Source organism: Moschus berezovskii, chromosome 3 (assembly GCF_049115385.1).
Source record: "Moschus berezovskii isolate FMDL1 chromosome 3, NW_MosBer_1.0, whole genome shotgun sequence".
Lineage (NCBI taxonomy): Eukaryota > Metazoa > Chordata > Mammalia > Artiodactyla > Moschidae > Moschus > Moschus berezovskii.
In genome coordinates this window covers 32,562,089-32,588,912 of record NC_142462.1, presented here as the reverse complement: position 1 = coordinate 32,588,912, position 26,824 = coordinate 32,562,089, and the positions used below count along the sequence as shown (strand labels likewise).

General features: G+C 38.6%; 1 protein-coding gene and 1 non-coding gene across 2 annotated transcripts in view; one reads left to right on the top strand and one right to left on the bottom strand.

The window, feature by feature from the left end:
* Positions 1-26,824, bottom strand: part of AHR (aryl hydrocarbon receptor) — a 54,793-nt gene that overhangs the window by 9,876 nt on the left and 18,093 nt on the right. Inside the window, exons 3-8 of the mRNA XM_055420539.2 lie at positions 14,253-14,356; positions 9,118-9,207; positions 6,003-6,126; positions 4,946-5,076; positions 1,558-1,760; positions 766-875 (exon numbers count right to left, since the gene is read on the bottom strand). Of these exons, the coding sequence (XP_055276514.2) occupies positions 766-875; positions 1,558-1,760; positions 4,946-5,076; positions 6,003-6,126; positions 9,118-9,207; positions 14,253-14,356 (762 nt within the window). The remainder of the gene's footprint in view (positions 1-765; positions 876-1,557; positions 1,761-4,945; positions 5,077-6,002; positions 6,127-9,117; positions 9,208-14,252; positions 14,357-26,824) is intronic.
* Positions 1,794-1,857, top strand: LOC129552901 (small nucleolar RNA SNORD31). The gene has a single exon (XR_008685375.1). It is a non-coding gene; the product is annotated as a small nucleolar RNA SNORD31 (small nucleolar RNA).

Here is a 26,824-nt window from a genome sequence, read left to right as displayed (position 1 = left end):
TAAATTAGCAAATCTAAGATCAACACAGTAAAGAAAATCTCTGTAATATTTCTGGATGTAATTCACGTATCACCAAAGATGATAAATACACTCATGACTTCTAAGCACAGTATATTAAGCTGTTTTTTTTTTTCCTATTTCAGACTAAATTTATGGTTTAAATGATTCAAGGAAAGATTAAGTCAGACAATTCAAGTAATATGTGAAACTATAGGAAGTATAGTTCGGGGGGGAAATTGTTTTCATTTTTAAAAGGGAACATGTCCTACAGTCTAATATTTTACTATGCAATTTTAAAGTATAATCTGGGCTTCCATGGTGGCTCAGATGGTAAAGAATCGCCCTGCAATGCAAGAGATGCAGGTTCAATCTCTGGGTCAGGAAGACCCCCTGGAGAAGGGAATGGCAACCCACTCCAGTATTCTTGCCTGGAGAATTCCATGAAGAGGAGCCTGGTGGGCTACCATCTGTGGGGTTGCAAAGAGGCAGACACAACTGAGCAACTAACACTCTCACTATATTAAAACAAAGTTATGAAATAAATTGATGAGACAAAATGGCCATTTTCGGAGTAATTAGGCTACTCCATTCCTGTGTGGCAGCTAATGAGTTAAGAGTGTAACTCCAGTTACTCACATTCTGTGATACTGAGTAGAAGCTAATCCAGATAGTTTCCTTAAACACTTTTACATCAGTAATAATCTGATACATGTCCTAGAGTATAAGGTGTTTTCTCAGTCAAGTTCGTAAGAAACTACAACTTACTCCGGATGTGGTACTCAGCGCAATAGAGCATATCAGCAGCATGAACAAACTGATATCCCGATCCTCTCATGCACAGCTCTGCTTCGGTGTAGCCTAAAACAAGCTTTCCTCTGTTGAAAGGGAAAATAACAACAACATTAAAATTTAATACAAATGAAGTCACCTACATAAATTTTTTAGTTATTTTCTGTACTATGTTGACACTCGGAATTTCACACTAGCAGGTAGAAAGGAACACATTTCTATAACTGCTCTCTTTTGCATATGTCTGCAAATTTCAGTTTTAGATAATTTTCATGGTCTTCATTCAGGAGAATAATCACTAAAGATAAGTCTAACAGAGTAGCTTATATAGATGAAATACAAAATCTTTAATTATATTCTAGACTACTTTTACTCCATTTGGAGGGGCAGGGTTTCTCAAACCTGTATGCATCCCCATACTAGGAAGGAGAAAAGTAATAACATACTTTGGTTACTGAACTTCCAGGGCTAAAAGTCAAACTTCATTCAATGTAAAACAAGTCAGCAATAAATGGATACTGAATCTTATCAATATAAACACATCATCTATAATACAGAAATAGTGACAATACTGTAAGATATAAAATAAATGATCTGTGAATGTGATGAAATTATTTTAAAAGGCTATGCTACAAAGTATGAACTAATAATAGCTACTATAATAATAAGCAAAGTTATAAACTATACCATATAGAAAATATATATATGACAGACTTACTGCAATAAAATACACATTTGGTAAAATAAACCCAAAAAATTTTCACTTACTTGGCATCACAGCCAGTAGGTGTGAAATCGAGTTTGTGTTTGGTTCTAAAGATGAAATTTTTGGTTCGAATTTCAAGTATGGATGGTGGCTGCAGTGGAGTAGCTATTGCAAACAAAGCCAACTGAGGTGGAAGTATGGATCCATCTTTCCCTTTCTTGTTCTGTCCATGAAGATATTTCAATCTCCCTTGGAAATTCATTGCCTTAAGAAACAAAAAGTTCATTAAGATTAATGCTGTATAAAGGTTCCATACCACCCCAGTCTGATCACTCTGACAGAAAGATATTTTCTGAGCTGTGAGTTTGCCCAGGGGTGAAAAGTGACAATAGTGGGAAGCTGACTAGGCATTATAGCCGATAGGAAGCTTTTGGGACCGGCTGGTTGTTTCTACAAAACGTCTGTTAGATCTTCATCGCATATGCCTGTCCTCTGGGGATGGCCGAGAGACTTAGTTCCCAATCAATTGTTTCCAGAGGAAAGGAGTAAGCCACATTTCTGCTCAACTCCAGTCTGAAGTTAAGAGGTCTGAAGAAAGAGCAAAGCACACAGAATGGAATCCAGCTCTTGGAGAATATAAAAAATGGAATTTCCTTACACAACTTACCTGTTAAATTAGCATACAATCACTTCAGTGTCAACCTTTTTAAATAAAAGTTTTGTTTTTTAAAACCTTTGAAAAATAAATAAAATGGTTCCTTTTTAAAGGGCTCAATCAAGGCCATTTTCAGTGTTTTTGATAATTCCACAAAAGTTCATGAGGCTATCAAATGCTATTGTCGTTCCCTTCTTCCCAGGAAGCCCATTAAAAATATCCTAAAAGATAGTATGAGACTGTCCTCAAGGGACTGCTAAGTGACCCACTCCTTGTTTTAACAGATCACAATAGGAAGACCTGCATAGTTTTCTGAGCTTGCAGCTGCCCTAGCATCTATCTCGAGCATGGGTCCGTGCACAGTGCATGCTCAAAATCAATTTCCTGAACAAATGAACTGTGATAAAGTCAGCAAGTACACATTAATTTTCAAATATACATGGGCTAGATTCCATAGCTCAGAGTATATTTCAAAACTCAAGGAAATCTTTTCTGCAGAGAGAAAACACAACTGTTCAAAAACACTAAAATGAATCCTCAGTTCAGTTCAGTCACTCAGTCGTGTCTGACTCTGCGACCCCATGAATCACAGCACGCCAGGCCTCCCTGTCCATCACCAACTCCCAGAGTTCACTCAAACTCATGTCCATCGAGTCAGTGATGCCATGCAGCCATCTCATTCTCTGTTGTCCCCTTTTCATCCCTGGGAGGGATTGGTCCCTCCCAGCATCAAGAGTCTTTTCCAGTGAGTCAACTTGTCACAAGAGGTGGCCAAAGTATTGGAGTTTCAGCTTTAGCATCAGTCCTTCCAATGAACACCCAGGACTGATCTCCTTTAGAATAGACTGGTTGGATCTCCTTGCAGTACAAGGGACTCTCAAGAGTCTTCTCCAACACCACAGTTCAAAAGCATCAATTCTTCAGCGATCAGCTTTCTTCACAGTCCAAATCTCACATCCATACATGACCACTGGAAAAACCATAGCGTTGACTAGACAGACCTTTGTTGGCAAAGTAACGTCTTTGCTCTTTAATATACTATCTAGGTTGGTCATAACTTTCCTTCCAAGGAGTAAGCATCTTTTAATTTCATGGCTGCAATCAGCATCCGCAGTGATTTTGGAGCCCAAAAAAATAAAGTCTGACACTGTTTCCACTGTTTTTCCATCTATTTCCCATGAAGTGATGGGACCAGATGCCATGATCTTTGTTTTCTGAATGTTGAGCTTCAAGCCAACCTTTTCACTCTCCTCTTTCACTTTCATCAAGAGGCTTTTGAGTTCCTCTTCACTTTCTGCCATAACGGTGGTGTCATCTGCATATCTGAGGTTGTTGATATTTCTCCTGGCAATCTTGATTCCAGCTTGTTCTTCTTCCAGCCCAGCCTTCCTCACGATGTACTCTGCATATAAGTTAAATAAGCAGGGTGACAATAAACAGCCTTGACGTACTCTTTTTCCTATTTGGAACCAGTCTGTTGTTCCATGTCCAGTTCTGTTGCTTCCTGACCTGCATATAGGTTTCTCAAGAGGCTGGTCAGGTGGTCTGGTATTCCCATCTCTTTCAGAATTTTCCACAGTTTATTGTGATCCACACAGTCAAAGGCTTTGGCATAGTCAATGAAGCAGAAATAGATGTTTTTCTGGAACTCTCTTGCTTTTTCCATGATCCAGTGGAGGTTGGCAATTTGATCTCTGGTGCCTCTGCCTTTTGTAAAACCTGCTTGAACATCTGGAAGTTCACGGTTCACAAATTGCTGAAGCCTGGCTTGGAGAATTTTGAGCATGGCTTTACTAGCATGTGAGATGAGTGCAACTGTGTGGTAGATTGAGCATTCTTTGGCGTTGCCTTTCTTTGGGATTGGAATGAAGACTGACCTTTTCCATATAAAGAATGCAGACCTCTCTAAGATAAAGAATAATTTTAGAAGACAGAGGAAACAGACAATCATGACCATGATCAATTTGGTTGCTTAAAGCAGTACTGACCAGGCCAAGGGATGACTCTGACGTCAATATGACACCAGTACAAGGGAGAAAAGCCTAATTATACAAAGAAATTTCACCTAGAAATACATACTAATTGATCATCAGTACAAGGAAAACTATCTCAAAGCACAATTCTAATTCTGGGTAAGCAAAATTCAGACATAAACACACCAACAGAAATCATTTTGCTAACAGATCTGTGGTGGAGTGCACTATCTCAAGGATACAAGTGAGAGCCTGGACGATCTACCTCCACTCCTAGTGTCCTCCCTTTGCTGGTCATCCTGGGAATTCACACAGGATGTTGTGATGGAGTTCACTGGAAGTGATGAGGTTCACTCCAACGCATGAGAGTTCACACTACACAAGAGTGTCTCATACCAGATGAGGATCCTGCAGTGATGAATATGCAACCATTTTTCTACATGGCAGTTATTCTAGCCATATGGAAAATGCCATGATAATTTTTCCATCTAGCAGGCGTTAAACCCAAAGAGGATAAGCAGTCTGCCACCAAAAAAGCACTACATAATTATCTTATACCTACAAAGTCCAAAAAAGAGCAAAATACAATGGTCCATGTTATTCCATTCAGGCTTTGTTATACTGCATCCTAAAGGATAGAGACTCTGAGTTACGGAAGATATTTTCAAAAATCTAAAAAGACTTTTAAAAAGTTACTTTCCTTTATAAAACTATTTAATTAAGTAGATTTTTATAACCCAACTCAAATACATTCAAATTTGTTTCACTTTTTAATTTTCTACATCTTCATAGTAAATGCCAGTATAAGATGCTGCACCTTACCAGAAAACCAGATGAATTATCTAGCAGACACCTGAGTCGGCAGATGAAGCACCTCTCCATAAACGAAGAGTTCTCTGGAGGAATCTGGTCTGGGTTATAATACACAGCTGGCTGGGACAGTCCATTAGCTTCTACAGAAATAAACAGCAACACAAAGTTACTTTCCATTTTGCTAAAAATTAAGTGTTTGAATGGGCTTCTCAGGTGGCGCTAGTGCTAAAGAACCCACCTGCCAGTGCAAGAGACATAAGAGACATGTGTTTGGTCCCTGGGTTGGGAAGATTCCCTGAGGGAGGGCATGGCAACCCACTCCAGTTCTTGCCTGGAGAATCCCATGGACAGAAAAGCCAGGCAGGCTACAGTCCATGGGGTTGCAAAGAGTCAGACACAACTGAGCAACTTAGCACAGCACAGCACAAGTGTCTGAATAGCTGAAATTTGTGTTCATTTCTAAACCAAAGCTATATTCTGATTACAAAAAAAATCACTTTCAGAAGAGGAGCTAGTGAAAAGAAATTAAAACGTACTGAATAATACTTTTACTACATAGAACTTTACCTATTAAGCTGTTTTTATTTCTATTGAGCTATCACTGTCAACAATTTCTATATTTTCTAACACCTTTTTTCTCCTTTTTAACATTTTTACAGATGTATGAAGACACTGCTTTTGTTGAAAAAAGTATTTTTTAATCCTTCCATCTGCCAGTTTGCTTTTATATTTGGTGCATTTTAAACACGGAACAATATATACACACTCCGGAATTAACCTTATACATTCCATCCCCTCTTTCACAATAGTGTAAGAATTATTTTTATACACTATATTACTGAGTATATGGCTATACTTTATCACTTGGAATTCATCAATGGCTGTCATCTCTCAAAGTCCTCCTTAGGTCCTCAGGCTTCTTGTGACCTGGTTCTGGCCCACGGCTAGAGATTCATGCCTTTCCCCTTCTTCCTCATCTTCACTGTGGAGTTCTATGCCCCTAAAGGTTCTCCGCCTCTTTCAGAGAATTCAATTCCCAACACTACCTTTTGGTAAACATTCTTACCATCAATTCTTTGTCCAGAGTCTGGACCCTGTTGAGGGTTTAATGCCCAGTGCAGCTGGCGCTGAAATTCAGCTCGGTCTTCGGTATGGATCAGTTCATACACACTCTGATGGATGACATCAGACTAAAGAAAAAAGAAACAAAGAAATTAACAAGTAGTGCTGATTTTTAAAAGGACTTCCTTGGTGGCTCAGTGTTAAAGAATCTGCCTACCAATGCAAGAGACACAGGAGACGTGGGTTCAATCCCTGGATTGGGAAGATCCCCTGGAGGAGGAAATGACAACCCACTCCACTATTCTTGCCTGGAGAATCCCAAGGACACAGGAGCCTAGCAGGCTACGGTCCATGGGGTTGCAGAGTCGGATGTGACTGAGTGACAGAGCATGCATGCACTGATTTTTAAAAATGTGGTTTATTAATTTCAAAACCTACTTGCTAGATTACAGGGTGCTTTTTAGTGGTGATGTATGCAAATCAAACAATTGCAAAGCTCTCCTGGAATTCAAGACAAGAAAAGCTAGAAAGACACAAGCAGTATAGCTGACAAGTCAAAGGTTATTTGCCATCACTTCCCTATGTGAACCACTTTTTAGTCAAATAAGTCACGTTCCTGTTCCTTAACTGCAACACATTAGGTTCTACTGATTTTTATTTATTGATCTTTTAAAATAGAGCCTCTTATACATCCACTCCAGTATTCTTGCCTGGAGAATCCCAGGGACAGAGGAGCCTGGGGGGCTGCCGTCTATGGGGTTGCACAGAGTCGGACACGACTGAAGCGACTTAGCAGCAGCAGCAGCACACAGAGTGAAGTAAGTCAGAAAGGGAAACACAAGTATCATATATTAACACACATATATGGAATCTAGAAAAACAGTACCGATGAACCTAGCAGAGAATGGACTTGTGGACACGGCAGGGGAAGGTGAGGAAGGGATGAACTGAGAGAACAGCACTGACATATATATGCTATCATGTGCAAAACAGATACTGGGGAGCTGCTACATTCCGCAGGGAGCGCAGCCTGGCGCTCTGTGATGACCGAGAGAGGGGGGTGAGGACAGGGAGGGCTTACGAGGAAGGGGATACATACAAATATAATTATGACTGATTTGCGCTGTTGTACGGCAGAAACCACACAACATTGTAGGGCAATTTTCCACCAATTAAAAAAATTTTTTTTTAAATCCTCCTTTGACAAAACTTGTCTGAACATTCAGTTAAATTTGACTTCTCAGCTCGAAGTATTATGTATTTCCTTCACTGTTCTCTAACAATTTTCCTGACATGAAATTCTGACTTCTAGTAGATTCCCTAAGACTAAGGGATTATGCCTTTACAAAGGTCAGAGTCTCTCCTCCACCTCTTGCTTCTCAGCATTTACTACAGTGCTGAAACCTTAGCCTTTCCACCATTAGTGTTCTAACTTTTTGATTGCAACTCACAGCAAGAAATATTTTCCATCCATTGTGTGTGTTTGTGTGTGCATACAGACATGGAAAAAAGTTCCACAGAGTGCTTATGTGTGACAATACTGTGTTTCCTATTTTATTTTAAGCAGCTAAAAAGAATGACTGGTGATCCTCTATATCAGTTTCATCACCCACTCATGAGTCGTGACCTGCAGTTTTTAAAATGGTGCCATAAACCATCAATGTCAGATATAAATGCTTTCTTAAAGAATATCCAGGTTAAGGTGTACATATGAAGAAAAAAAAAACAGACTGGGAAATAGCTAGTCTTTTTGATTTCTTAACTGCTATGAATCAATAAAATAATAATTAAGCTAGTTATGTAATGAAGCTTCTAACAGGTTTTTCCATGGATATTAATATATTTCCTTTAAAATTCAAAAGTACTTAGGTTTGGTGTCAGGAGCCTGATTCCACCACTGTAGCTATCCGGACTTGAACCTTTCTATAAACCTTTTCTTCTAACATGAAGTCATCTCTATGCCATCCATTACACAACTGCCAGAGTTATCTTGTGAAATATAGATTGGAGCACATGCATTCCCCTCAACAAAAGTATTTAGTGGCTTGTGTAGTGTGTATGACATAATTTAAACTTCAGGCTGTGTAACAGTACAGACAGTGTTATTCAACCATCTGTCTTGGCATCACCTGTTGAGCCTGCTAGAAATAAAATACATGGGCTCCTCTACGACACACTGAATCAGATTACATGGGACTGAGGCTCATCAGTTTAATGACGTTTTATCAAGTTCTTCGGTGATTCTTAAGAACATTGGAAATTAAGAACTACTGACAAGTAAGAGTAGCGAGCATTCAAATGTACTGACAAACTGTTCCCAAATCATATTGGATGTTTTCGCCCCTCAAATACACAGAACACCTTACAAATCCATATTCACCATATACTTAGTAACATTAAACCAGACACACTGCAAGGCCTTCCAGCCTACTGCCTACAGTAGTACTGACAAACTGTTCCCAAATCATATTGGATGTTTTCACCCCTCAAATACACAGAACACCTTACAAATCCATATTCACCATATACTTAGTAACATTAAACCAGACACTCCTTCAAGGCCTTCCAGCCTACTGCCTACAGTATGGCTAGCTTTTCTTCTCTGCGTTCCCTCCACAACTCTCCACTCATCTGGACCCCACACTGTCTTCAGATTAAATACCATTTCCTTCAGGAAAACTTTTATAATCCACACAAGTAGGAATTAAAGGGATAAGCCACAGTATTTTGCTTGTACCTTTACATATCACCTCATTGATTTCATAGTAACCACTTGCCCTCCAATTTGCGTAACTAATTTGATGGCAAATATTCTCCTGTCTGCCCCCATCCAAACCCCATCTGCTCTTCCTTATACATAAGAATTCCTTATAAATGAAAGAAGAAACACAAAACCCATGAATCACATGTACCTTTAAGGAAATTATAATGCAGTAAAATATTAAAAGCATAAAAATATATTAGCTGCAAACATATACTTTTTTATTCTGTAACACATGTAATTTCAATTATATTTTTATCTAAAAATTATTACTTGTGTCCCTAAAGTATAACATAAAAAGCAGCAAGTTAATTTTCCAAAAAAGAATTTTTTAATGACCTAAGGAAACTATATTTACCTGCTGAAACCCCAGGTAATCTTGTATGGTAGAAGAAGCATAGAAAACCAAAGCATCTGTAGTGACAACCAGTACAAAGCCATTTAATGCCTACAAGGAGAAAAGTTAGAAAATTAGTAATGTGACTAACAATATTATCATTCTTTAAGTACTGACTTCAGTTAAGGTTATTACTTTTACTGATGAAAAATCTCTTAAATCGTCAAAATGATTGATTACACCCCAGAAATGCAGAAGCACCACACCCCTAGTGGTGAAAAGAATCCATTCTTTTGATTTGGCCAAAGAAAATCTTAGAGCTCATTTAATACTCAATCACAATAACTGGAATAGAATATTGATTTCTTCTTCCTCATGCTTTATAGATTTTGTTTTTAATATACTGGACATGTTTTCTAAACATAATTATATACATATCATTTACTGTACTCTGTCACACTGCTTTTAAAGGAAGACAGCATGTAAAGATGTTGATTAGAGCCTTAAAAGAAATTTGATAGCAGAAAATCTCTGTGTGAAGATAGTTTAAGCACTAACGCAGTTTGAAATTTAGATACTCTCAAAGTATTATAAAACATTGAAAACATTTTTATTTTAGAAAAGGAATACAAATGGAATATACATTAGAACTAATATATACATGTAAGACAAGTATATAGCAAATTAAGTTCATTTAAATTTAATATTACTAATAATATTTAGGTTTAAAGCTATCATATGCTATAGATGTTATTTCTATCTGTTAACCCATATACTATGCTACTTTTTCCACTTTGCCTCCATTGGGCCAATTATTTTTTATTATCCCTTTTTCTTTCTTTTAGTTTAGAAGTTATGCTCTGTTTTCCTATTTTAGTGGTTATTCTAGTCCTATGTTAATATCTCTATATGGTAATAAAAGTATTTAGATCACCTTAAGAATTAATTGTGATCACATCTTTTAAATCTCAAGCCTTCATTATTGCCTGCTTGAGTTCAGCTCAGTACTTGTTTTTCTTCATGCTATATGCACTGATTGTTAAACCCTCCTGAGACACTCTTTTCTGTGTAAAACGAGACATGGAATGGTTTAGTTTAAGAACCACATAGTTTGGAGTCAGAATTTGGACTAGATTCTTCTGTCTCTTACTAACAGTGTGGTTGTGTTTTTTACCCGTTCGAGCTTTAGCGTCCCTGACTGAAAAACGGTCTTTATCAGGTGGATAGGATGACTGTCTCACCTAACGCAGTGCCTGCTACAGAGCAGGCACTCAGCTCATGTGAGGCACCATTGTTATAACATGCAGCTGGGGAAATGAGCAGATCAAGTATTACCAGATCATTCTTTGTGAACTACAGAGACACATAAATGATAGCAAGTAGTTTGCTCAGCACTGAATAAAACGTTACACACCAGACAGGCCACGTGCTCAGCACTGAGATTCACAAACGAACAAGCCGTCGCCCCTGTGCTACCCTCACTGTCAGACAGGGTGAAAGAAACACAGCGACTGCCTTCCTTTTCACTCCAATCCCTTTCACCGTCAGGATCCCTAGTCTATATTAGACTTCTGAGAGCCTAATTATACAGAAAACAAACGTGCTGTTTGTTACTCTTTAACAATCACTTTTCTAAATGGTTTTTATGTATTCAAGTAACTTTTAAGTCCCTCAGCAATCCACAGAAGTAGGTGTCACAGTCCAGTTTGTAAATTGAGGACACGGAAGTGAATAGCCAAGAGCTAAGAACAAGCTGACCCAGAAGGGAGAGCTTGGCTCTGAAGTTTGCCCACTTAGCATCGTATGTCACACATCATGATCTGCTACCTTTAAGCGTTACTAATTACCAACTGTTGCATGGCTGTAACTCACACAATCACAACTGGGATCTGAGATCCTTGACCTCACATCTTATGCCTTATCATGCCTGGCAATTTCCCCAGGATGAAGAATGGCAATGGCACCCACCAAGAACTAAACTGTCTAATGATTAACACACCCCAAATTGAGCATTCTTAAATTTTACTTGGATGTAGTAGGGTCATGTCCATTACTGCATTTTTTTTTTTTTTTGCTTTGAAAATATCTTTCTTCTAGACAACAGTATCCATTGATCATATGCATATTATTTTGTAGAATATCATGTTTTCTGAAGAGTGGAAGAAATTTAATACTTTCCAATAAGCTCATTAGTGTATGCCAGGAGGCACGAAGATAATTTAGGGTATGCCAGTAACTTTTAGACAAAAGTTAACTGTCAGAAATAAACCAAAAAGCCTCTTAAATATATATATGTACATATTAGCTATATATATAAAATGATCTGAAATACCATGCGGAATGAAGTTATACTGAATTACTATCTTAGCAAGTTAAAAGAAGGAATAAATTTGGTAATTACATACTAACACGATTATTATTATTAGTCTCAGTCACAACTATCTGAAAATCATGTTGAGCTACACTTACTATTTAATAGGAGAAATGAACTGCAATTAATAGTTATTTATAATTTAAACTGCTGTCACTTCAAAAATGAAGCTGTGGATTTTAAGCACAATATTAGGTATCACCAGACAGAACATATATACATAATGAAAAGATACAAAAGTTACTTATTGTTTTATTTTCATTCCTTATAAAACTATAATAAATTTAATCAAGAAATTAAATATTTTAAACTTTTGTTAAATATTTAAAAATATTTTCTTCATGTGCCTCCTTTGTTAAAAGTAAAGGCAAAGACTCACCAAAGTTATAAGCCAAATAGTGTGCTGTGCCTCTGGACATATCCTCTTTGGTAACTAGTTGATAACCATACATTATGGCAACTGTACATAATGAAATATCCCATCTTCACATGTCTACAATGCTTTTGGTCATCTACTTCATATGGGATAACAGGTACTGTCTTAGGTAAGGGCTTCCCAGATTGTGGCAGTTGCTAAAGAACCCACCTGCCAACGCAGGAGACCTAAGGGACAGGGATTCGAACCCTGGGAAGATCCCCTGGAGGAAGAAATGGCAACACACTCCAGTATTCTTGCCTGGAAAATCCCATGGACAGAGGAGCATGGCGGGCTACCGTCCATTGGGTCGGAAAGAGTCAGATATGGCTGAAGGGACTTAGCACTTCCTAAGCAAATTGTATAGTACGTGATGCCTCCTGCTGGAGAATAATCTACAGATGGCATAAAGCAGAATTAATGACGGACTATTCATTTCAAATATTTAAAGGCTTCCAATTTTTAGAAAATTAAAAAGTGAACACCAGCTTGCAGCAGTATATTTTTATTCTGGGCCCTTGACATAGGATATGTTGACAATCTGTCTAAATGTTTTAGGGGGAAAATAAAAATCACTGGCCCATAATTTAAGCCAGTTTAAGATAAGAAGTGTGAAGCATGCCACATTTGTCTATTTTCACTTGAGATAAAGAACTTCCTTATTACGTTACTACATAAACCGAGATATATTTAATCACGTGTGTGTGTTTGTGTGTGTGTGTGCACGCACGTGCACACACCCAACTCTTTGTGACCCCCATGGACTGTAGCCTGCAAGGCTTCTCTGGCTATGAGATTTCCGAGGCAGGAATACTGGAGTGGGTTCCATTTCATTCTCTAGAGGATCATCCCAACCCAGGGATCAAACTGGCATCTCCTGAGTCTCCTGCAGTGGCAGGCAGATTCTCTACCACTGTACGACCTGGGAAGCCTGCTATGTTTAATCATATTCAGTTCAGTTCAGTCGCTCAGTCGTGTCTGACTCTTTGCGACCCCATGAATCACAGCATGCCAGGCCTCCCTGTCCATCACCAGCTCCCGGAGTTCACTCAAACTCATGTCCATCCAGTTGGTGATGCCATCCATCCATCTCATTCTCTGTCATCCCCGTCTCCTCCCACATTCAATCCCTCCCAGCATCAGAGTCTTTTCAAGTGAGTCAACTCATTGCATGAGGTGGGCAAAGTCTTGGAGTTTCAGCTTTAGCATCAGTCCTTCCAATGAACACCCAGGATTGATCTCTAGAATGGCAGCAATTATTAGAATGCTTTCCTGTGACCTAAGGGGTCTTTGTGTTTCAGTTAATACATCAATACATAGAAATCCTCAGCCAGAGGCAGGAGGATCACTCATGGTTGAATATATTTAACTTTTTCTAACATAATGGAAGCAAAAGTTAATTTTCCCTATCAGGGACTTGAAGACAATTATAAAATTATAATTTGTTACATACAATTTTATATTATATGTTATAAATTGCCAGGTTATACTTAAGCATTTACTGAATGAATGGAGTTACTGAAACTTACAGCTACTTTTTATCACAGTTGCAAATTAAGTTCACATCTCAGTTCACTGGGTAGAATTAAAAATCGTTACGTAGAATTAAAAATTCTGTAGAATTAAAAATGTGTAATATAGTACAGATTACAGCACACATCTTTTTAATTTTGAGTTTCTTTTCTTTAATATTTTTAAATTGAAGTATAGTTAATTTGTAGTAGTGAGTTAGTTTCAAGTATACAGCAAAGTGATTCAGTTATGCATATGTACTTTCTTTATAGCATACATTTTCATTCTTTAACAGAATAAATATTTGAGAGTTTAACTGAGAATCAAGCATTTTATTGGCTCCAAGAGAAAGAAAAATAGGAAAAGATTTAAACTACTTTCACAGACAAATCTACCAGAAACTCTGAGAGTTCTAATGCATGACAATAGGGCTGACAGAGGCTAAGAAAAAACATCTATAGCATGTTGGTAAGTCATACACAGCTACTAAAAGAAAATATAGTTATAAGAACACATTGTTCAGGTTAAGAACAATTGCGATCTATTAAATAAAATTATTTTAATGGAGCTATATTCCTAAAAACATATACCTAAAACCAGTGTCTTAATGAGAACCTTTAAAATGATCTAGAATTTCTTGCTATTTAAAGAAATGCAACAGGGAAAGTGATAATTAGGCTTCTAATAATTCACAAAATTCCATTTATTCATGTACTAGCATTATTCCACTACTGTAGTTCAGATGAAATTGCTATGAATCACTGAGTCCTAAAGAAATGGGGGACAGTTAAAAGGCTGTTAACTAATTTTCCATTTATAATGGTTTTCTAAAAGAGAACTGTATCTACTACAATTTACCTGGAGTAAGAATTCTCCTTCCTGCAAGTTCAGGCCTTCTCTGAATTTGGTTCTGCAGTTGTCCTGGACCCCATTTCTGTCAGCTGGGGAGGACTTTAATGCAACTAGGGAAAAAAGAAGGAAAAACAAGGATATACAGTAGTTAGTTTTTAAAATAAGCAATTTCAAAGAGCTCTAAGAAAAAAAACCTGTGTACACCAAAAAAAAGAGACAGTTTGAAAAATTGGTATCTACTGGTACTGCAATGACTAAGTAAATAATCCTTTGCCAATGGGTGGTTTCTAATGTCAGTTGACAGATTCTTAAACACAATTTTTGATGAGTTCACTATATGATTTTTGGCATATTAAGAAGTTTCAAGTAAACTGTTTCCCAGGTGGCACAACTGGTAAAAAATCCTTCCTGCCAATGCAGAAGACCCAGGTTTGACCCCTGGGTTGGGAAGATGCCCTGGAGAAGGAAATGGCAACCCACTCCAGTATTCCTGGAAAAGCCCATGGACAGAGAAGCCTGGTGGGCTACAGTTCCTGGGGTCACAAAGAGTTGGACACGACTGAACACACATTATTATTATTCAAAGAACTGCATGACATTGCTGTAACACTCCTCTGGTTCTCATCTATTTAGAACAAGGTTCCTCACAACCTAATCTGTAAAAAAAATTAATCTCTCCACATATTCATCTAACTTCTGTGAACTAGGGATGGTAAGAGAAAGAATCAATCAAACCCCTTATTAAAGAGATATATGTCCATTAAAGTTAGGATCCTCTAGTTTTAGGGTTAAACTCTTAGTATTGTTATTAACTTCCTATGAAATTTATAAATCAACTCATGGAGAATTAACATCTTTATTATGTTGAATCAGTCTGTCCAAGAACATATTGTTGTTGCTAAGGCACTTCAGTCGTGTCCGACTCTGTGCGACCCCATAGATGGCAGCCCACCAGGCTCCCCCGTCCCTGGGATCCTCCAGGCAAGAACACTGGAGCGGGTTGCCATTTCCTTCTCCAATGCATGAAAGTGAAAAGTGAAAGTGAAGTCGCTTAGTCGTGTCCGACTTAGTGACCCCATGGACTGCACCCTACCAGCCTCCTCCGTCCATGGGATTTTCCAGGCAAGAGTACGGGAGTGGGTTGCCATTGCCTTCTCCAGTCCAAGAACAGGTATGTTTCTCCATCTGTTCAGGTCTCCATTCTTTGTCTCACTCAGTTCAGTTCAGTTCAGTTCAGTCTCTCAGTCATGTCCGACTCTCCGCGACCCCATGAATCACAGCACGCCAGGCCTCCCTGTCCATCACCAACTCCCGGAGTTCACTCAAACTCATGTCCACAGAGTCAGTGATGCCATCCAGCCATCTCATTCTCTGTCATCCCCTTCTCCTCCTGCCCCCAACCTTTCCCAGCATCAGAGTCTTTTCCAGTGAGTCAACTCACCACATGAGGTGGCCAAAGTATTGGAGTTTCGGCTTTAGCATCAGTCCTTCCAATGAACACCCAGGATTGATCTCCTCTAGAATGGACTGGTTGGATCTCCTTGCAGTCCAAGGGACTCTCAAGGGTCTTCTCCAACACCACAGTTCAAAAGCATCTCACTAGAATGCTTTAAAGTTGTCCGCCAAAAGAAGAATGGCACATGTATTTTTATGTCTGTTCCTAGGTATTACACCTTGTAACGTGGCTTCTCTTTCATTAAGTGAAGTGAAATCACTCAGTTGTGTCCGACTCTTTGCAATCCCATGGACTGTACCCTACCAGGCACCTCCGTCTATGGGATTTTCCAGGCAAGAGTACTAGCTAACTGCTTGTGGAGTGTTTATGTGAAGGAGAGGCGGATGGGATGGTGAGATGCTTACAGTAGGAGATACCATGCTCTCAAGCAACATTTCCCATCTCTCTCTCGTGTGTGTGTGTGTGTGTGCGCGCGCGTGTGTGCACACGTGCTTAGTCTGGGAGACAGCACAGCTGAACAGAAATAATAACAGCCACCATTTACTTATTCAGCGTTTTCCTAAGCACTGTCAAATATTCTCTCAGTTAAAACGTGGACATTGGTATCACAGAGAATTGAGTTCAAATCTCAGCTCTGCCATTTCCTAAATGTGGGAGCTTTTGGAGCCTGTCTCCTGGTATGTAAAATGGTAATTGAGAAAACAAAAAATTACCCTGCAGGAGCTGTTGTAAAAAATAATGCAAATATATGTGAAATTTCCAGCACAGAGGAACTCAATATTACTTCAGTAAACGGTAGCTTTAATTATTAGCAGTACTTCCCAGAGCTTATGAATTTCCCTGTTATAAAGTATGGACTTTTAGACACTATTACAATACCTTTCTATTTTACTGATCTTTTTGTAACCTGTGATATTTGAATAAGAGAAGCCATTAAGCAAAACAAACCTTGACATTCTTTTTAAGATCTCTTACTTCATTAAATTTTTATGTGCTAAGGATAATTGGGCTCAGTGATAAACTAGAGATTTATTAATAACCAAATTTCCTCTCAGTTTGAGAAAAGCGTTCCATATAAAACATTTTCATGTTTGAAGTATATTTTCTGGTAAATCACCAATGCATGTGTCACATTTCAACCTTATGCCAAGTTCTGGTGTTTGCAGAACTTTTAAAACATGTCTCTGAAAGAAGAGGCCAAAACACTGGCCTCTGAATATAACAATTCAAAAAGGCCACAGAACAGATTTCCTTAGGCCAAAAAACAGTTTGAGGTAAACTAACTGATCTAACAGTTCGCCAACACCAAAGGAAAAGGCTCAATCTCTTCTCACTGAAAGGTAGAGGACAGAAAGGTTTTTCTCCTCTTCATATCCTGTTTCTCCCCTTTATATCCTGTAAGTTCTCATTTGCTTTCTAGCGGCTGCACTTGTTGGAATCCATTAAAGCCTCACAATGTCAGGGTTAACTACACTCTCCTACTTTTCCAAAAGCTCCAGTGTGAAGGAGAGGAGCACTGACAGAACTTTCTCCAGGCAAGAATACTGGAGTGGGTTGCCATTCCCTTCTCCAGGGGATCTTCCTGACCCAGGAATCGAACCCAGGTCTCCCACATGGCAGACATTCTTCATTGTCTGAGCCACCAGGGAAGCCCAATATATACACAACCGTGTGTAAAATAGCTTCTGGGAAGCTGCCTTACAGCACATGGAGCTCATCAGGGGCTCTGGGATGACCTAGAGGGGTTGGATGGTGGAGAGTGGGAGGGAGGCTTGAAAGGGAGGGTGTGTATGTATACTTATGGCTGATTCACTCTGTTGTATAGCAGAAACTAGCACAACAATGCAAAGCAATTATACTCCAATAATACAATACAAGGCAAAAAAGTTATACCAAATATTGGTAAGATTTGTTATTAAGAAAACAAAATCCAAACCCTGATATTATGAAAGAAGCAAAGTCATCCTAAAAATAGATGTGAATAGTGTCAAATTTAAATGTCTAAATTTTATCAGGAATCTTTTAAAATCAACTTTCAATCAAAAGAATCTATGTCAGTTCCCACTAGCGTTACTGGACCTCTGAGAAGCTGAATAAGACATGAAAGAGGCCATTCATCTCAGTAACTTATTTGTTTCTGGTCTTGTATGGGAGATATCAGTCAATGTAATTAGACATTAGACAGACTCTGCCTTTAAGTAGGGCATAAAAGCTATGGAAATAAAGAACTAGAAAAGAATGCCAGAAATATTAAGTACCAGTATGGAATTTAATTAAAATATTAGAGAAACTTGAAAGAGACAAAGTATAAACTCTTTCTAAACAACCATATTTACAGTTCTAACTGTTGGAGAGACAATACTTAATAGGTATAACTACTGCTTAAGTAGGAAAAGTGATGAGTGCATTTTGGAGAAAGATCACTAGGGTTCTTCCAAAAACAAGCAAACAAGTACTTCTGTTGCTCTCATGTTTAAGGCTAATAATCACTTAAGAATTTAAGTAAATATTATGAAAGATCAGTCCAGGAAGGGTACACACCCTTCCCATTCTCACCTAAAAAAATACTAATATGACTTTTTAGAAAAGTCAGATCCTAGAGACTTGCCCCAAATTATGTAATTTTTACCCTTCCATGAATCTGTCCTCTATTTCTTGATTTCATACCTACCACCTCTGCCTTCTAGAAGATGTATTAATTAATAATACTCACTTTCACATGCACATTTCTTGCCTTGATTAGAAAGCTATGTGGGGAGATGATCGTCCTACCATCTGAGTGCCCTTCAATAATCTCCTTAGTAATAATGTGTGATATTCAGAGCTCGCACTCTATGCCAAGCCATTTCCAGGTATTACATCTTATTTAATCTTCACAAGGGTTCTATGAGACTGGCCTTATTGTCCTTTCAGTAGATTAGGAAACTGAGACTTAAGGAGGTTAAGAAACTTTCCCAAGGTTATACCTCGAAATGGTAGAGCCTAGATAGGAACCCAGGTAGCTAGACCCCAAGGGCATGAGCTGTTACCAACCACCTACCAGACTTCTCCCCCATGCTAACCACCTGTCAGCTTTCCTTTCTTCATCTTTAAACCAGGACAGTGATACCTCTGGAGACAAATTCTTATGAGGGCTAAAACAGCATGTGGAGTACTTGGGTAATGCCTGAATCTATAACTGACAAGTATAGAGAGAATAGGCTGTACACGGAGTTTGCTGCTGCTGCTGCTAAGTCACTTCAGTCGTGTCCAACTCTGTGTGACCCCATAGACGGAAGCCCACCAGGCTCCCCCGTCCCTGGGATTCTCCAGGCAAGAACACTGGAGTGGGTTGCCATTTCCTTCTCCAATGTGTGAAAGTGAAAAGTGAAAGTGAAGTCGCTCAGTCCTGTCCCACCGTTCGCGACCCCACGGACTGCAGCCTACGAGGCTCCTCCATCCATGGGATTTTCCAGGCAATAGTACTGGAGTGGCTTGCCATTGCCTTCTCCGGTACACGGAGTTTATACACCCTCAAACCATGATGGCAGCTGACACTAAAAGTTACACACCAGGGATAAGTGAGTGTTTTCTCATCTCTAACCAGGGAGCCGGAGAAGGCAATGGCACCCCACTCCAGTACTCTTGCCTGGAAAATCCCATGGACGGAGGAGCCTGGTAGGCTGCAGTCCATGGGGTCGCTAAGTCGGACACAACTAAGCGACTTCACTTTCACTTTTCACTTTCATGCATTGGAGAAGGAAATGGCAACCCACTCCAGTGTTCTTGCCTGGAGAATCCCAAGGATGGCGGAGCCTGGTGGGCTGCCATCTATGGGATTGCACAGAGTCGGACAGGACTGCTATGATGACTATAAACATAAATTTGAAGGTATTTCAAACTTATAAATTGTTATAAAAATTACATGCATAATCAGATGGAGAAGACACTTTAATCATCACACCCCTGGAATTAAATACATGGCAGTTTACAGAAACAAAATATACTATCTGAAAACAAGTCATGAGTCAATTCTGCTATTGGGAAATCTCTGCTGTACTTCACAGACCTTGTTAAAATCCTTCCCTCATCTGTAGAAACAGCACATCTTCCAAAGTCTGGTGTAAGGCTCTGACTTTGAGCAAATAGGCCATCACAATATTTCAACTATTTCCTCTTTAAGAGATCAATGAGACAGTGGTACAAGAATTTAATTGATAATAGAATTGAATGCAAATATGTCATAGCATTATCAGATTGTAAGATTTTAATTATTACCAACTGATTCAAGTCTTTCCCGCATCAGTCAGTTTAGTTCAGTTCAGTCGCTCAGTCGTGTCTGACTCTTTGCGACCCCATGAATCACAGCACGCCAGGCCTCCCTGTCCATCACCAACTCCCAGAGTTCACTCAAACTCACATCCATCGAGTCGGTGATGCCATCCAGCCATCTCATCCTCTGTCGTCCCCTTCTCCTCCCGCCCCCAATCCCTCCCAGCATCAGAGTCTTTTCCAGTGAGTCAACTCTTCGCATGAGGTGGCCAAACTATTGGGAGTTTCAGCTTTAGCATCAGTCCTTCCGATGAAAACCCAGGACTGATCTCCTTTAGAATGGACTGGTTGGATCTCCTTGCAGTCCAAGGGACTCTCAGAGTCGTCTCCAACACCACACTTCAAAAGCATCAATTCTTCGGCGATCAGCTTTCTTCACAGTCCAACTCTCACATCCATACATGACCACTGGAAAAACCATACCCTTGACTAGATATTCAAGTCTTATTCCCACGTGCACTTAACTGTATCCATGTTTCTTAACATGGCACTTTCTTTCCTTACATAGCAAAGCTGAGATTTCCATTTCTCCCTACAAGCCAAATATTTCCTCCTCCTAAACATGCTCTGAATTGTTCAAGAGAGAAATTCATGGGGAACAAATATTGGCATGTAGTAAACTATACTTTGTATTTTGTTACTGTAGTTGGCAATTAAACAGAAGGATGTCATGATAAATGCCTTGCCAGGAAAAAGCATAAGTCTTTTTAATCTCTGTTGATATAAGTTCAATTTCTTTTACAATAATATTCATCATCCCCTTTATTACCTCTGGCAGGAAAAGTTTAAGTTCTATTCCCACATTGTTATAAGAGTGTAAGAGAACAAAACTATCACCAAAAATTAAAAAGGGCTAAATAATGCAGTATTTCTTGAATACAAAACATACTATATCACTTAATACTACATTCCCCAATTGAGTATGGTTGGATATTTACAAATAATTTCCAATCATATGTAAGTGTACCTAAAGGGAGTTTCTTCTAGATCCTTTGAGGTAATAAGATATTTCGCTTCAGTAACATGAAGTTTGCTTTTTGGTAAAGGAAGTATTGCCCTTTTGTGAGAAAGAAGAAACTGAAATTAAAAAAAAAACCCATGTTATATTCTAGGAGAATATATACATATATTTTCAAAGTCTCTAGGAGACAAAGATGTATATAGTTCAGTGCTTTCTGATGATAATCACATTATTTTTTCTGCCTGGAAGTTTCTACTCACCAAGGCAGAATAAAAGTAAATTTGGTTTTTAAAAATGCAAATGTTAGTTTATAATGAGTGAATGTAGGCTAAAGTGGTGGTTACTGTCTTTTTTTTAGCAAATCTAAAAAAAAAAAAAAAATAAAACCCATCATTCTACAGTTGAAAAAGTCCTTAAAGTTAGATCAAGTGGAAACTATCTAACTTATTCTCCATCAAGTGGAAACTGACTTTGAAAGATATTACTCAAAATTTTTCAGTTTTACATTTTAGTTACATGTAAATTCTACTGTAACTACATTTTAGGCCTCTGAATTAGTGAAACCAACTACAGCAATTAATTTACCTTCTCAGTGGGAACTGAGTTACATTTGACTTCCATGTAAACAGTGAAATTAAAACTGCATTCTAAGTAGGAGAATTTAATCAACCACAGCAGTGATTCTCAAACTTTCTCAGACATCAGAATCATCTGGAAGACTATTAAAACACATTGTGGGATCCCAAACTCTAGAATTCTGATTCAGCAGGCCTAGTATGGGGTCCCTCAGTCTGCATCATTAACAAGTTCCCAAGGGATGCTGAAGAGCAGGTACCACTGCTCCGAGTGACTCAGAAACTCAAGATTGAGGAAGTAACTCGCAATGTTCTGGATCTCATTCCCTCAAATCCTCTAAAATTATCATTCATCTGCTTAAAGAGTTCACTATTAACATGAATGTCTTCAGGAAGGAATTCTCATCTCAATTTTATAAAGATGAAAGTAAAACCACAGAATTGACGACTGAAACACAGGGCAGTAACAAAAAATTCTATATGTACAGCTGACCCGTGAACAACATGTGGTTTGATCTGGGCAGGTCCACATATATATGGGTTTTTCCCCAGTAAATAATACAGCACTACATGATCCATGATGGGCTGAATCCAAGGATGCAGAGCTTTGGATACAGAGGAACCACGGATGTGGAGAGCTGACTATAAAGTTACATCTGTATTTTAGACTAATCTTCATGTTGTGCAAGGATCAACTATAAACAATTTTAATTTCAGAATCTGGTTCACAAAGATCTTACTACTTAGGATAAATCCACTACAAACTTACATCAGGCAGGCAAGCATTTGTACTGTCCTTGCTGAGAATATGAAAACTCTGTGGAACAGTGAGGATACAGCTCTAATCTAAAGCCACAGGCTTAGGTAACTGAACCGCCTCCACGTCCCCTTCCTGCTGGCGTTCTCCTTACACAACAATCTCCCTCTCCTGGGCCAAGACAAACAGAGGGGAGCTGCCTCTGTGACACAGAGACTAGACACTGTCAACCATCCAGTGGACAACAACATATTCTGTAAAACGGACCATAAAAGCACTCTCACACCATGCGGGCAAACTTAAGGCTGAACGAAGTGAAAGTTGTTCAGTCATGTCCAACTCTTTGCGACCCCATGGACTGCAACCTCCCAGGCTCTTCCGTCCATGGGATTCTCCAGGCAAAAATACTGGAGTGGGTAGCCATTCTCTTCTCCTGGGGATCTTCCACACCCAGGGTCTGAACCCAGGTCTCCCCCTTTGCAAGCAGATTCTTTACTGTCTGAGCTACCAGGGAAGCCCAATTTAAGGCTAAAAGAATTCAATACAGACAACTTTAGGTACCAGTTGATCCAATTTTACTGTCTCTCCTCTCAACCTCCCACTGTGGGGACCTGGATGACTTAATGTTTTCTATGGACAACCAAGAACCAGAAATTACTTCTAGTATTATTATTTTTCTGTGGACTTTAATTTCATTTTAGTTTATACTTTCAGGTGTAATTTTCTCCTTGACCCTCTAAGAACTTGAAACACCAAATGAGGTTATTTTTGAGCAAACATCACCATAGTGATTTTGGCTGAAACCATATCACAATTTCATGTTACACACAAACACACACACTTTCACAATTTCATGTTACACACAAACACACACACTCTCTCTCTGCCCATTCCTAAAACATTTTATCTTTGGTATTTTCCCCTCTTATTCTATAGGCTTCCCCCAGAAATATTTTATTCATTTTCATGGTTTAAAACACTATTCCAATGACATTATGGTGACTCCCAAATTTAAGTCTCCAGCTATGAACAAATAAATGAATTCGAGCAACAGGTTAAAAATGATTGAACACCCCATGCACCTATGGTCAATTACTCTATGACAAAGCGGGTAAGAGGACTACACAATGGTGAAAAGACAGTCTCTTCAACAAATGGTGCTGGGACAGCTGGATAGCTACATGTGAAAAAATGAAATCAGATCATTCTTTAATACCATACACACAAAAAAAGCTCAAAATGGATTAAAGACTTAAATGAGACTGGATACTATAAAAATGTAAAACATAGGCAGAACACTCTGTGACATAAGTCACAGCAAGAGATTTTTGATCCGTCTCCCAGAATAATGGAAATAAAACCAAAAATAAACAAACAGGACCAAATTAAACTCAAAAGCTTTTGCATAGCAAAGGAAACCACAAACAAAATGAAAAGACAATCCACAGATTGGAGAAAATATTTGCAAATGATGTGACTGACAAGGGATTAGTCTCCAAAATGTACAAACACCACAAGAAGCTTAATACCATCAAAACAAATAATCCAATCAAAAAATGGCCAGAAGACTTAAATAGATATTTCTCCAAAGAAGACATAAAGATAGCCACGAGGCACACAAAAATATATTCAACACCACTAATTATGAAATGCAAACGAGGTATCATCTCACACCAGTCAAAATGGACACATGTACCCTAATGTTCATTGCAGTCCTGTTTCCAAGAGCTAAGACACGGAAGCAACCTAAATGTCATCAACAGAGAAATGGATAAAGAAGATATGGTACATATATGCAATAGAATATTACTCAGCCATTAAAAAGAATGAAATAATGCAGTTTGCAATCACATGGATGGACCTAGAAGTTCTCATACTAAGTGAAGTAAGTCAGACAGGGAAAGAGAAATACATGATATCCATTATCTGTGGAATCTAAGAATAAATGATACAAATTAACGTATTTACAGAAACAGAAACACACTTACATACTTATGCTTACAGGGCGTGGGGGGATAGTTAGGGAGTTTGGGATGGGTATGTGCACACTGCTATATTTAAAATGGATAACAAGCAAGGCCCTACTGTACAGCACAGGGAACTCTGCTCAATGCTATGTGGCAGCCTGGATGGGAAAGGAATTTGAGGAAGAATGGATACACGCATATGTATCACTGAGTCCCTTCACTGTTCACCTGGAACTATCACAACATTGTCAATTAAAAAATAATACATTTATATAATTACTGAATAAAAATGATTAGTGGTAGTGTTACTGTGTCTTATTACAGACCCTCAAGGGATTAATTTTACATTATATGTGAAAATAGTTTCTAAACCACTATAACAGGGCAGATGTATATTTCCATTAACCAACAGTGAAGTCTCACAAAAAGTCTCACAAAGTCTCTTAAACTAAAATTTAACTAAAGACATTTAAAACCTGTACTGGGGGAAAAAAAAAAAGAGAAAACTACAAAAGTTGGGCTGGCTTTAATATTTCCGCAATGGTAATCTTCCTTTAAAAACAAAGCTAAGCCCATAAATTTATAACCAACTGGAACTGCTCATGGCCAAGCAAGTAAGGATCAAGGATCCGAGAGTCATATAACACTAGGAAATGATCAAAGAGAAAACCCATTTAAGCAGTAAATTTAAAAGAGACAAGAAAGAAGCAAAACATATTATAAAGAACATAATGAATGCAGGTTCTGATATGCATGTCACTGTGTTTTTAAAGAATACTTGCCAAAGCAAAGAAAAACACACCAGATAAAAATATCCTATATAAAATATCATAAAATGATTTTGTCATTTTATTTATTTATCCATAGAATTTAAGGGCTTCCCTGGTGGCTCAGTCAGTAAAGAATCTGCCAGCAATGCAGGAGACTTGGGTTTAACCCTTGGGTTGGGAAAATCCCGGGGAGAAAGAAACAGCAGCCTGCCCCACTATTCTTGCCTGGAAAATCCCATGGACAGAGGAGCCTGGCAGCCTATAGTCCGTAGGGTCACAAGACTTGGACACGACTTAGCCACCACCCACAGAATTTAATGCCGCTTTTGCTGTAAGTTAGACTATCCGTGGAAAATAAACATTGAATTCCTGACCCATATAGGTCATATTATTAAATATAAGAACCAGGACTTGAATGTACTATACCCTGACTCAATAAGAAAGTCCTACCATTCTTTTCATGTATCCATGTTTCCATTTGCATGGATCTGATTATATTAAGTCCATAACTTAAAATTTAAAAGAATCTCTAAATTTTATGAGTTTATTTATGGAAGGTATCATGAATGTTAGAGTTTCATGTTTTCAGGCTCTGTGGAAAAAACACATAAATTACCATCTGAATACAGCAGGTTAAAGAAACAACACTATTGGATGATTTCAAATGTGTTGATCTTTTAGGACATTTCTGCTGCTGCTGCTGCTAAGTCACTTCAGTCGTGTCCAACTTTGTGTGACCCCATAGACGGAAGCCCACCAGGCTTCCCCATCCCTGGGATTCTCCAGGCAAGAACACTGGAGTGGGTTGCCATTTCCTTCTCCAATGTGTGAAAGTGGAAAGTGAAAAGTGAAAGTGAAGTTGCTCAGTCGTGTCCGACCCTTAGCGACCCCATGGACTGCAGCCCACCAGGCTCCTCCATCCATGGGATTTTCTAGGCAACAGTACTGGAGTGGCTTGCCATTGCCTTCTCCGACATTTCTAGAGTTAAGAAATTACAGTTGCTATGATACTGGAAGTTTTGTGAATTACTTGGCCTACAGTATTTTTTTTTTAGAAAGGAAATAAAGTTAGCATACAAATTCACTGAATGTAAAAAACACATAAACAAACACCTTAAACTTTTATATCAACCCTTAAACAGGTTCTATTACTTAGTTGGTTTTTACTGCTTGTTCAAGTTCATTCTTCAAGTATATGTTTCAAATATATATATACTTTTCAAGATAATGTTCTGAAATTGAGAGAAACACACAAGCTAAAGATGAACAAACACAATAACGTTTTTGAAAACCTAATGAACTGGAAGCGAATTATTAAATCTCTACAAAAGGAAAACCAAGAAAAAAGCACATATAATTTCTAATTTAAAACAGTCTACCAAGATCCATGATAAACACTGAGGTTGAATAAATTTTTATCATCACATAACAGAAGTTAATGCTTCTCATCCTCTCTTCTCACCGCATTTTTAGACTCTATGAATTTAAGATCCTCCAATGTGTAAAATGTTTACGCTTTATGAGACAAGTGGTTATTTAAGCATGCACAGTGATTCATGACTCACTGCCCTGTGTTATCCAGCTTTGTGTGCTGTGTATACTAAGCCGCTTCAGTTATGTTGCTTTAGCTCTGCGACCCTACGGACTGTAGCCCACCAGGATCCTCTGTCCATGGGATTCTCCAGGCAAGAATATGGGAGTGGGTAACCAATCCCTCCTCCAGGGGATCTTCTCGACCCAGGGATTGAACCTACGTCTCTTGCAACTCCCGCATTGGTAGG